Raw genomic sequence first — 12,072 nt, 5'->3', positions numbered from 1 at the left:
TAAGAAGCCACAGAGCAGTTATAAAACACACATCACACAAGGTTTGTAATGTAAAAGAGGAACATAAACAAAAGTAGTTTTGAGGTGCGCTTTTTTAAACCCTTTTGCTCCACGAGTGTCAACCATGAAGAAAACGAATGAGGGGATTAAACCATTTCATTAGTCCTGCACGCTGATGGTAAAGCAGACACTTATTTAAAAAGAGGCTATCAGAGGTTTGCCATATGCAAAGAATATCCAAGAACTGTCCTGTGGTCTTGGTGGAATTAACAGCCCCCCAACTACCTCGTGAGCGAAAGGGGTTGATAGCCAACAGGCTGCCATAAAGTTACCCCCTAACCTGGACTGTAGCCAGATGGGCTGCATTTACCAGGAACACCTGTTCCACTGATTTTCTATCACAGTATCACATCTTACTGATACAGGAAACCTGGACCAGGGATGACATATCATTAAATGGATACCTCTCCTTTATATCTGGAGCTGAACTGGGGAAGAGGCATCGCAGAGCAAAAGGGGAATTAGGGACCCCACAAGATGATCAAACCTATCCATTCTTAAGGAAATCAGCCCTGAGTGATCACTGGAAGGACAGGTCCTGAAGCTGAGGCTCCAAGACTTTGGCCACCTCAGGAGAAGAGAAGACTCCCTGGAAAAGACCCTGATGTTGGGAAAGATGGAGGGCACAAGGAGAAGGGGATGACAGAGAACGAGATGGTTGGACAGTGTTCTCGAAGCTACCAGCATGAGTTTGACCAAACTGCGGGAGGCAGTGGAAGACAGGAGTGCCTGGCGTGCTCTGGTCCAGGGGGACACAAAGAGTCGGACACGACTAAACAACAACAGTTTCTCACAACATCAGCTCCACACCAAGGCCCCTCCCTTCATTTAAGACATACACCGTGGCTACTTTGTTCCATCTTAACAAGCAGGCTCTGTTAATTATCATTGAAAGATGTTAGTAGAGTGCACACACAAGTTTACTAGAAAAATTTCATTAAGGGTATCTGTGGCTAGGTGGGATTTGCTTTGTGGATCTTCAAAGCCAAGATACTCTTTTAGCTTTTGAGACGCATAGACCCCTTCTTGGCTAAAAACATCTCATATAACCAGGACATCAGCCTTATTCTCTTGGTTTGTTTCCTGTGATACTTTTTGGCCCATCTTCTTGTCAAGGGTGGAGCTTTCATTCAAGATGCCCTCAAAGTAGTATATTTTTCCAGGCTAACATATAAGTGGTATTTCCCCATTGTTTTACAGCAGAAAACTCTCACTAGACACAAAACCTTGCCACGCAAATTAGTCACAGCTTCCTGAGTGCCAGCACAAAACTGGGTGTCCCCTGCTCCACCTCAGCTAACAGAAACCAGTTGAATGGGCCGGGTCATTTTCACTTCTGAAGTTCCAATACTTTCTTTGTGCTTTATGCATTTTCCATTCCCTTTGCTGCTAACATTGGCAGTGGCAAATTTACCCTACCCTAGTGTTTAAAAGTCCAAACTAGGGAGGGTGGAAGAATATGAATGTTTCAAAGCAGCCATCCACTTTTCTGTTGTGAGGGTAGTTCCATTTCATTGGGCTGGCCCATCAGACACACAATGCTTTATTCAAACCAGAACGCTTAAGATCACCAGAAGTTATTTAAAGCTTTATTCCTTGCATTTTTACACAATTACTTGGGTGTAAACGCCTAGAAATCAGTTGGACTTCCTTTTGGAAGATTTCAAAACTAGGGTGGCAAGAAACATCTGAGTTAAAGACTACTACACTGACGTCTGGGACGTGGGTGGCGCTGTGGTCTAAACCACAGAGCCTAGGGCTTGCTGATCAGAAGGTTGGCGTTTCGAATCCCCGTGATGGGGTGATCTCCCGTTGCTTGGTCCCTGTTCCTGCCAACCTAGCAGTTCGAAAGCACCTCAAAGTGCAAGTAGATAATTAGGTACCGCTCCGGCAGGAAGGTAAATGGCGTTTCCGTGCACTGCTCTGGTTTGCCAGAAGCGGCTTAGTCATGCTGGCCACATGACCCAGAAGCTGTACACCAGCTCCCTCGGCCAATAAAGCGAGATGAGCACCGCAACCCCAGAGTTGTCCGCAACTGGACCTAACGGTCAGGGGTCCCTCTACCTTTACACTGACGTCTGCCAATTTCTACTGTTTCAGACAAACAATTCCATGACCTTTGCTTCAATCCATAGCAATTCTGAGAATGATGATGAATCAGAAACCAATGTCCCGGCTATGCAACACACAGTATACACAATAAATCCAATATGGCTGAACTATCCACACCTGTGATGTTGCTTATTTTATGCTAGCAATAACAGATGACACAAAATATGCAGCTGAATCCCCACTGTTCCTTTACCACACCAACTTATTACATGTCTGTGTGTGTGCACATCTGTTTTAAAAAACTTATACGAAAAGGAAGATACAAAATGAACAAACATATTTAGCCTAACAACAACAAGAAGCCTAAAGGTGTAAAAAGAGTTAATGACTATTTAAGTGTTGTATCCAACAAATTTGCCCTGTACAGGCAAAGACTTCCACTTGTGCAACAGGAATTTCCCCTCCCTCTGCTCTCCCCTCCCCCATGATCTGGTCCAGAGGGTTGGGGGGGGGGACACCCTCAGAACTGATTTGGTAGCATGTACAGGGGCAGGATGAACAAAAGCCGTGATCTGCCTTATTTTTCGCTCTATAACACGCACCAGACCATAACACACACGTAGTTTTTAGAGGAAAACAAGAAAAAAATATTCTAAACAAAACAGTGGATGTATGATTTTTGTGGTTCATGCTGTGGCCACAGACATGTGATCTGACAGTGAGTTTGGAGTAGCTCAATGCAAAAATCCTGAGGATCCATGTGGATCCATGCTTTTTAACCACGTTTTTGCACCACTGCGGCCCCAGGCAACAGTGGGTGCGTGATTTCTTTGGTGCAAGATGTAGCCATGGACATGCTATGTGATCTGATGGTGAATTTGGGGTGACCCAGTGCAAAAATCCTGAGGATCCATGTGGATCTGTGCTTTGTAACCACGTTTTAAGTGGGGAGGGAAGGAAAAGCACTCAAGGGACAAGGAGCACGCGTGGGGTGGGTGGAGAAGGATGCTGCTAATAATGCAGAAGAGGGGTTTAAGGAGAGAAGGCTCCTCTCCTCTCCCACTTTGCTCCTTTAAAGCAAGCAGGCTCTGCTTTTCTGTCTCCTCCCCGCTCATCCCCGGCTTAGCGAGCTGAAAAACTTTGCTGCTATTTAGCGAGCTGAGTGAGGAGGAGAGAGGGACAGAGAGCCTGCTTGCTTTAAAGGAACCAACTGGACAGGAGGCGCTTACACTCGTGTAAGTGGCTCCTCTCCTCTCCCGCTTTGCTCCTTTAAAGAAGCAGGCTCTCTGTCCCTCTCTCCTCCCCACTCAGCGGCTCTTCTCCCGCTTTGCTGTTTCAAAGCGAGCCTCGGAGGAGGGAAGGAAGGGGAACCATGGATGCTCTGCTCACAACTGCAGCAGATCCCCCCGCCACCCGTAGGCATTCGCTCCATAACACGCACAGACATTTCCCCTTACTTTCTAGGAGGAAAAAAGTGAGTGTTATGGTGCAAAAAATACGGTAAATAGGTACTTGCATCAGATAAATTCATTACTTAGCTTCACTATACCTATTCCTGTTAGTATCAATACCAATAACAACACAATAGCTACGTGGTGCATGAGGCAGGACTAGTGCACCTGTTCCCCATCCATGTTCCAGTCATTTCCTCACAGTAAGTGTCCTTTCCTGTGGTGTAACTCACAATGCACCATGGCCACACAGGCCTTGTTTACATTATCGTGGAAGTGCACCCCTCCTGCCATGTGGGCCAAACAAGCCATGCTATGGAAAACTGGACTTTTTTTTATTCAAAGAAACCCATTGAAATAAAATGGAAATGGGGAAGCTTAAAAGGAAGCAACTGAGACATCACCAGCTAGTCAAAGCAGCTTGCTAGAGCATGTTATAAACACCAGCCAATGATAACCAGTGGACAAATACACTGAATGAACGGGTTAAGATAGCACTGGACCACCCACAAGTGATTTGCCACTGCTCTTCCACAAGCTAAGCTTTTTAAAATTGAGACGCCTGTCCAAGCAATATATAAGATTTCAAAGAGGGCTTCTGCACCCCACATATTGATTTCCTGGCCCAGATCTACACAACTTTCACAGGCACAGAGGTCTCTGTTAGCAAATATCTCTCTAGTTAGTGTTCAATGTGAGCGTTCCACTGAATGTTTGCTGATTTGCACCGTCAATGAAATTATCAGAAAGGGTCAGTTGCACATAACTTCTTGGGGGTCTGGACAAGAGAAAGCTTTAGGAAGCTTTGTGCTGCATAAAAATGTCAAAAGGCTGATCTTTTCAGTTACGGGCAAAAAGGGATTATTGAAAACCTTGTATATAACTTTTGCAAAGAAAAGATTATATTCCAGAATCTTTTTTACTTCTCTCAACAGGTATTTATTTATCTAGCATGGCAATACATATGTTTATGCTGACTACTTTGTACACACGCATCCAAATAAAATATCATTTATAGCACCCATTTATGCTAACTGCTTGGCTGAATCATGAGTGTTTTATATTATTCTTCCCTCCCTCAATCCCGTAGAAATAATAAAAGAATATTCTTTTAACCAGCAAAATGATGATGATGATGATGTTCATCCAACTTCCATTTACATCAGCGTTAAGAAATGAGAAGTTGATGTTGCTCATATGTGCAAGTTAGTGTTTAATTCACTTAATGTTTGTGCATTTGCACTCGCCCTTCTTTGATTCTCTAGTCACAATTTTATCCCTTGTATTTTATTGCGACCCGTGTGTGCCATTATACAAGGTTTGCAGTGTTTTTTATACAAATGTGAGGCTGCTGGCAGGTGATCTCCTTAATTCATAAATACATTTATTCACAATTAATGACAAAGTAATTGTTCTACCAGGCATGCTATCTGCATTTATTCAAAGAGCCCAGATGCCAAGGTGGCCATGAACAAATTTGTGGAGTCCATGTTATTAAGGACAGTCAGTCCACACCTGTATATACTGTATTGGCAAATCTCTTTGGATTAAACAGATACCACAATCTGATAAAATTTTTGACAACTGTAAATAAATGTGTGTGAAAAAGTGCATACTTCCAAGGATCAGCACTGGTTTATGAAATCAAACTGAGGGGCAGTCTATACATGCAAATAAATTACATGATAGAGGGTTCTATTTTATGATACAATCACTTGCTTGAATGCCCCCCATGGTGGTTGTTTTTTAAAAAAGATTTCTTGCAAGCAGAAAGCTAGCATGTCAGGAAGCAGGCAAGGCCGATCTGCACATTCAGCTATATATTGTTGTACAGTTTTCAACAACAGCCCATAATAGCTGAGCACACACCAAACACCCAACTTTAAAACTCCTGCAAAGGTCTCTGGATTACTATTTTCAAACTTTTGAAGTACTAAATTTGAAAAGAATTGCTTACATTGTAGATGTCCAAATGTTTGCCACATCATCATTTTATGCAGTTACTAAATTAGTCGTAACTATTTCAGGGTGATGGTGAACTGGAAAGAGAGAGACACTCACACACACAACACAAGAGTCAGGTGTATTCTGCTGAAAGCATCAGCAACCATTTTTTGACTGGCTAATCTGAATTTTACAAGTTTTTAAAAAGTCAATACAAGATGTGCTTTACAAAAAACCAAGTACTATATAAATATCTGTCAATATGTTATATTATGGTCAAATATACTTAAAAGGCAAGATTCCATATCTGAATTCAATACTGTAAAATAAAGTGAATTCGCTAATGCTCCTTTTGGTATAAATTTAAAGAACACTTCCATTGCATCAAGTGAGAGAGAGAAAATGGATCTTTCCAAAGGCTGTTCCTCAGTCTCAAAATTTTAAAATGTTATTAAAATCCTATTTTAATGCTGGAAAAGGGACAGCTCAGAGATTTTTCTTAATGATGAAAAAAATCTCAATTTTTATAACTCATTCCTAATGTAAGAATGCAGGCATCACTTGGGGGGTGGGGAGGCACAAGTCATTTATAAGATCAGTCTGACTTCTCCAGTAACCAGCTGGTTTTCAAACTGGAATTCCTCTCTTAAAAAAAAAAGTAATCAACTTACACTACAATATAAAATTCTGATTTGTATGTACTCAATACATTTTTTTTCTTTTAATAAAAATTGTATAAAAATAAGACAAGATGATTCTGATTTTGTGGATTATATGAGCACTGGTTTAGCCACCAATGAATACTCTAGTTATTTACTTTTGAGCAATTTGTTCAAACGGGAAACCAGGATTTACAGGATTAGTTTTTTGCCCTGCTGAACTATATACAATGGATGCCAATTCCAGAGGTCTCTAGTTGAATGGTTTTCTTTTCTCCTTGTACGACTTGAAGAAAAGTATGAACAGAGCTTTCTTTAAGGCGGCACGTGCCCATCTGCTGCACTGCCTCCTCTTTCCCCCTGCCACCACCTCGCCATCGCCGCTTGGCCCCCCCATCCGCTTGCTCCCCCCCCCCGCACCTTTGCCGCTTCCTTCTCCACCACCTCCTCCAGAGGCTGCCGGCATGGGCTCCTGGAGGTGCTTTGGCACAATGCTTACAATCGCCAAAGTGCCTTCCAGGAAGGTGCCTGGCGAACATAAAAAGGTCGCCCCAGAGTAGAGGTGCTTTGACACAACCTTTTTACAATTCCTAGAAGGCGCTCTGGCTCCAGCCTTGGGAAGTGGTGGCCGAGGAGGAAGGGAGAGAGTGGGGGGGGGGAGTGGCGGTGGAGAGGGGGCATGGGACGTACCGGCACCTATATTTCTTTTTTTAAAAAACACTGAGTAAGAGAAATACAGGTATATGATATGGCACAACTCTGTGAAGGAACATTACAGCAGCAGAGTCGTATTAAATATGATACTTGAAACATGTTACAAGTTTCAACACAAGAGAAAAAAATATACATATTTCCCCCACTGGTGTGGATCTTATGGCAACTTTAGAATTGGCAACTCTTCTTATTGTCTCCCAGGAAAATATGACTTCTAACAAACAGAAGCAAAAGCGACCTTCAATTACATGACGTGGTGTCTCCATCGCATCTAACAGTGGCACTCTGAGGACTATCAGAAAGCAGAAGTGTCCAGCGCCGACACTGTCACACATTTGAATCCTCATCAGTTATGCTGGCACTAGGGGAGCAAGCAGCAAAGTCTTTGAACATTTCGTCTTCTTTTAACATGTACTGGAAACAGAAGAAAGGCAAGAATTGGGGAACACTGACTGAAACTCAAAGAGCCAAAAAACATCAATGAATTGCACATCTAACAGCAGGCAGACAAGAGGGCACCGTTCTCTGAGGGCAATGAGGGAGACCTGGGTTACACGACACACTGAAAGCACATGCTCTGCATGGACAGTCTCAGGCAACAACAGGGAGAAGGTCCCAGACAAAAGGGGTGCTGCCAAAGAGACAAACAACCTAGATCAGTGGTGTCCAAACTTTTTTCAAAGAGGGCCAGATTTGATGAAGTGGAGGCCCGACCAAAGGGCCAACCAAAGCTTTTTTTCTTTCTTTTCTTTTTTTAAGATTGATGTTGTTAAGCTTTTTTAGGATTGAAGAGATAACAATGGTTTGGTGCAGTTTAAGATAGCTTCATTTTTCAACCATATCTCAGTGGCAGAACACAGGCTTTTCAGGCAGAAGGTTCAATCCACAGCAATTCCAACTGCCAGTCAAAGTATAGTGGACAATTGTGGACTACAGTGGTACCTCAGGTTACGAACTTAATTCATTTTGGAGGTCTGTTCTTAACCCAAAACTGTTCTTAACCTGAGGTGCTCTTTTGCTAATGGGGCCTCCTGTTGCCGCTGCACCGCTGGCATGCAATTTCCATTCTCATCCTGAGGCAAAGTTCACAACCCCAAACTTCCGGGTTAGCAGAGTTTGTAACCCGAAGCATCTGTACCCCGAGATACCACTGTAAATGGATCAATTACTTGTATAGAAGACAAAATCATGAAGGTGCTGAGAAGTGTGTCACAAAGCTTAAGCAGCCTCAAAGAATAACCATTCTGAAGGTTTCACTGGGGAAAGCTATGACTCACACCAGTTTAAATTTGCAGTGAATATTTGCCTCACCAGTGCATTATATAGTGTGTGTGTGTGTGTGTGTGTCTGTGGATTCAGTGATGGAACTTGGCAGGATGTGGTTTTTGATGACATGTACAGATGCTACACAGAAGCACAAAGAAGAGAACACTGAGAAGTATATGAGTTCTCCAACAGCCTTGGCTCTCCCTTTCCTAAAAAGGACACTTCTGTACCTCAAAGAACTAGTGGAATGACTTAAGATAGAGAAATGGATAATCAGCACCTTAAGGGTAAAGGATGTCTGCTATATATCTGAATAAGTATGGTTATTAGCCAGCACTAAGCTGGTACTAATGGGGCTTCATCTGGGGATTGTCATCTTGCTGCATTTTATTCTTAAATATTTTAGATTATGAACTGGTCTGAGAGAAACTCTTAGCACAAAAATGTGGCTTTCCAGAGAGGTGGTGGCCATTGCACTCCTCCTCCTTGAGCCTAAACTCAGGCTCAATGTCTGTTCCATTCCAGACAAACCATGCGCTGTAAATCCAAGAACAAACCTTGGTTACAGGTCATGGTTTGTCTAGAGAGGGGCAAACTACAAACACAGGTCTGGACAACAAGCTAAGCCAAACTATGACTTGGCTTGCAGCAGTGCCACAGCAGCTGCAGAACCAGAGGAAGAGCAAAGCAGCAGTGATCTCCTCCCCAGGAGTCTTCATGCGTTTGCACTAGGCAGTCGTTTATACTACAGTGGTGCCTTGCAAGACGAAATTAATTCGTTCCGCAAGTCTCTTCGTCTTGCGATGCACGGTTTCCCATAGGAATGCATTGAAAATCAATTAATGCGTTCCTAGGGAAACCGCCTTCAGACCAGGTCCGGGGACAGTCTGTCCCCGGACCTCTTCTGAAGGCTGGGGGGGGGGGACAAGGGCTTTTCTTTCCACCCCCAGCATTTAAAAAAACCCCGGGACAGCGGAGGACTTCTCCGCTGTCCGGGCGATCTTAAAATGCTGGCGGGCGGCATTTTAAAATCGCCCCGGACAGCGGAGGACTTCTCCGCTGTCCGGGGCGATTTAAAAGCCCCTGGGAAGGCAGGCAGGGGGGACAAAGACTTTTGCCCCCCGCCAGCCTTCAGAAGAGGTCCTGGACCTCTTCTGAAGGCAGGCGGGGGGCCAAAGTCTTTGCTCCCCCCCGCCTGCCTTCAAAAGGTGTCCCCGCTGCGGCGGGAGGTGTCCCCTGCCCCCCCGCCCGGCTTCGGAGCACCGGGAGAAGCCATCTCCCCGCAGCCCCTTGCTGCAAAAGACGTCGGGGGAAGCGGGAAGCGAAGCGCTTCCCCGCTTCCCCCGACGTCTTTTGCAGCAAGGGGCTGCGGGGAGATGGCTTCTCCCCCCAGCCCCTTGCTTCAGAAGAGGTCCGGGGGAAGCGGGAAGCGAAGCGCTTCGCTTCCCCCGGACGTCTTTTGCAGCAAGGGGCTGCAGGGAGATTGCTATCTCCCCGCAGCCCCTTGCTTCAAAAGAGAAGACCCGCTGTCCCCGGGGCAAGCTTCGTTTTGCGAAGCAAGCCCATAGGGAAATTCGTCTTGCGAGGGAACTCGAAAACGAAAAAACCTTTCGTTTTGCGAGTTTTTCGTCTCGCGAGGCGTTCGTCTTGCGGGGTACCACTGTAGTGTTATGCAGTAACCAGTTTACAATCTTTTTTTGAAATATATATATATATGTTAGCATGCACTGTCCCAGGGTGGGACAGATACATAAAATGGAAATAAATCATTTTCACTGGGCATATGCTTTTGTAATAGATACATTAATAATGACACGAATGAAGGCTGCTTTGAAGTTGTCTGCTTATACACTCCTTATTCCTCATTTTCTGGAACCAAACTCAGGAAAGTCTCTTTACTGTCTTCATGTCCATCTGACAGCATACTCCAGCATGCATCATTGCAAAGCATTCTGGTGTGTACTCCTGACTCAGATGCAGTTTTTCCAACTTGGCTGGGCACCATTAGACTCTATGCTAAGTCAAAGGAGATTGTTCAAAAATCAGTCTATCACTAAGATGCAATCTCTAAGCCACCAGCTGAACACCTTTGCCATGTATCCTACTACTGAGAATCTCTGTATTGGTCCTAAAGCAGGACTAGCAACATTTTAGGGTGTGTCCATTATATTAATAAGGGCTTACAGTCAAATTGTTGATGCCTTCAGAAAATGCCCCTATTTGCCTCACGGTACCTTCTGAATCTTCCATCTACAAGAAAGAAATAGTTAAGGTAATAATTCATGTAAATTCTTCCCTTTTCATACAAGTGTATTAACACATACAAATACAACATTAGGCTATAGCAGAACCCTAGAAAGGAACTAGTCAGTTGAACACTTTATTGTAATGTCAGGCAATGTTTGGCTAAGGAGGTGAGGCTAAGAGAAGACTCTGGGAGAGTGTGCAGAGTACTAGCATCAGCCTAGTTGGTAGCTCAGCTGCATCAGCCAACTCCACAGTCTCTGCTCCTATTGGAGAAACCAGATAGTTGAACACCAGTTTATGGCCTTGCCTTTGACCGCTCAGATGTTAAACAAACAAAGAACTCAACAGATGCAGCAGCAGCAGCAACAGTGCAGGCCAACAAGGAAGACAGAGACCAAGAAAATACTGTACCTAGTTGTTTAATAATTTCACATTAAGGGCACCCCACAAAAAAACTTATGCAGAAGCAAGCACTGAAAAGGGAAGAGAAACCATCTGCACCACAGTACCTTTTATAAGCTTTGAGGGAGAGACGGGGAGCTGAAGAAAAGAGATGACTGCTGCAAGGGGAGGAAGGCTAAGTGTCAGAATGTCATGAGCAAGAGGTGAGCAGGAAAATGCCACAAAGGTTGAAGGTGGAGCTTGAGGAACTGTATAGGGGGAGAAGGGCATGCAAGTTCAACTAGAGGATGAGCCGACATGAGAGGAAGTATGGTGATGTGGACAGAATATAGGACTAGGACTGGAAAGACCTGGCTTCAAATTGCTGCTCAGCCATAAAGTTCTCTGGGTAGCCTCAAACCGCTCAGTCTCTGTCACAGCTGTTATGAGGGTAAAATGGAACACTTCCCCCACAAAAAATGCACACACCCCTGTGGTCCTTAGCAAAAAGAGAGACCATTAATATAAAGAAAGAACTCTCAATTACGCCAATAATTCTGACTGTGGAGAAAACTGAAATTCAGGTTTCTCTTGTTGGTTGATAGCTAAAATCTAGATGCCCCTAAAGAAGCCCTGAGCTGGTTTATCAAGGGTTAGATAACAGTTTTTAAGTATTAGTACATTACAAGACTGCTAAACACAAACTGCAGAATATGAAAATATCAGGAGGGGGAGCACATGCATATGGAAAAACCAATTGTTTCAACTTACTGCAACAACCATTACCTGCTCCAGTCTGTCCAGATCGTCCTCATCATACACTCTGATATCTAAAGCAGGCTTCATCCCTTTCTTTGGCCCTATTCCAGATGCCTGTCCCAAATCCATCGAACAAACATACTCTTCCCCATCTTCCTGCTTCTTCTTCCTTAAATTTCCAAAATTACTAAAAGCAAGTTTCTTTGGCTGAAAAATACAGACCAAAAAAACTGCTATGAAGACAACAACCAGATAATTTATTTTCCTGATGACATATCTAAAATCTTTTAAAATCTATAATAAAGGCACCAAAACAATCAAGAATTCCTCAAACATATATTCTCGCAGAAAGCTGGTTGGAAAAATTGGAGCAAGATTTCCACATAAAACAGAATATAGGATAAAAAAATTAATCTATCATGTTAATTAAGAAGATCCATATTTGACAATTTTGGTTTTGTGGGTGTGGGTGTAATTCACTGTTTGTAATTTTAGTTTTATTTGTACTTAAGCTCAAATATCTGAGTTTATGAGACTTC

General features: G+C 43.6%; 1 protein-coding gene across 21 annotated transcripts in view; it reads right to left on the bottom strand.

The window, feature by feature from the left end:
• Positions 1-4,478: 4,478 nt before the first annotated feature.
• PPFIBP1 (PPFIA binding protein 1) overlaps positions 4,479-12,072 on the bottom strand; it is a 120,358-nt gene continuing 112,764 nt past the window's right edge. For 9 of the 21 annotated variants that reach the window (XM_082240083.1, XM_082240082.1, XM_082240099.1 and 6 more), the window contains 3 exons: positions 11,546-11,740; positions 10,331-10,396; positions 4,479-7,294 (listed from right to left, as the gene is read on the bottom strand). In XM_082240083.1, the coding sequence (XP_082096209.1) occupies positions 7,208-7,294; positions 10,331-10,396; positions 11,546-11,740 (348 nt within the window). In that variant the 3' untranslated portion in view covers positions 4,479-7,207. The other 12 variants (XM_082240096.1, XM_082240097.1, XM_082240100.1 and 9 more) reach the window with 7 other exon arrangements.

Source organism: Podarcis vaucheri (genome assembly GCF_965113315.1).
Source record: "Podarcis vaucheri genome assembly, chromosome: 10".
NCBI classification, from domain to species: Eukaryota; Metazoa; Chordata; class Lepidosauria; order Squamata; family Lacertidae; genus Podarcis; species Podarcis vaucheri.
This window is presented reverse-complemented; position numbering and strand designations above follow the sequence as displayed.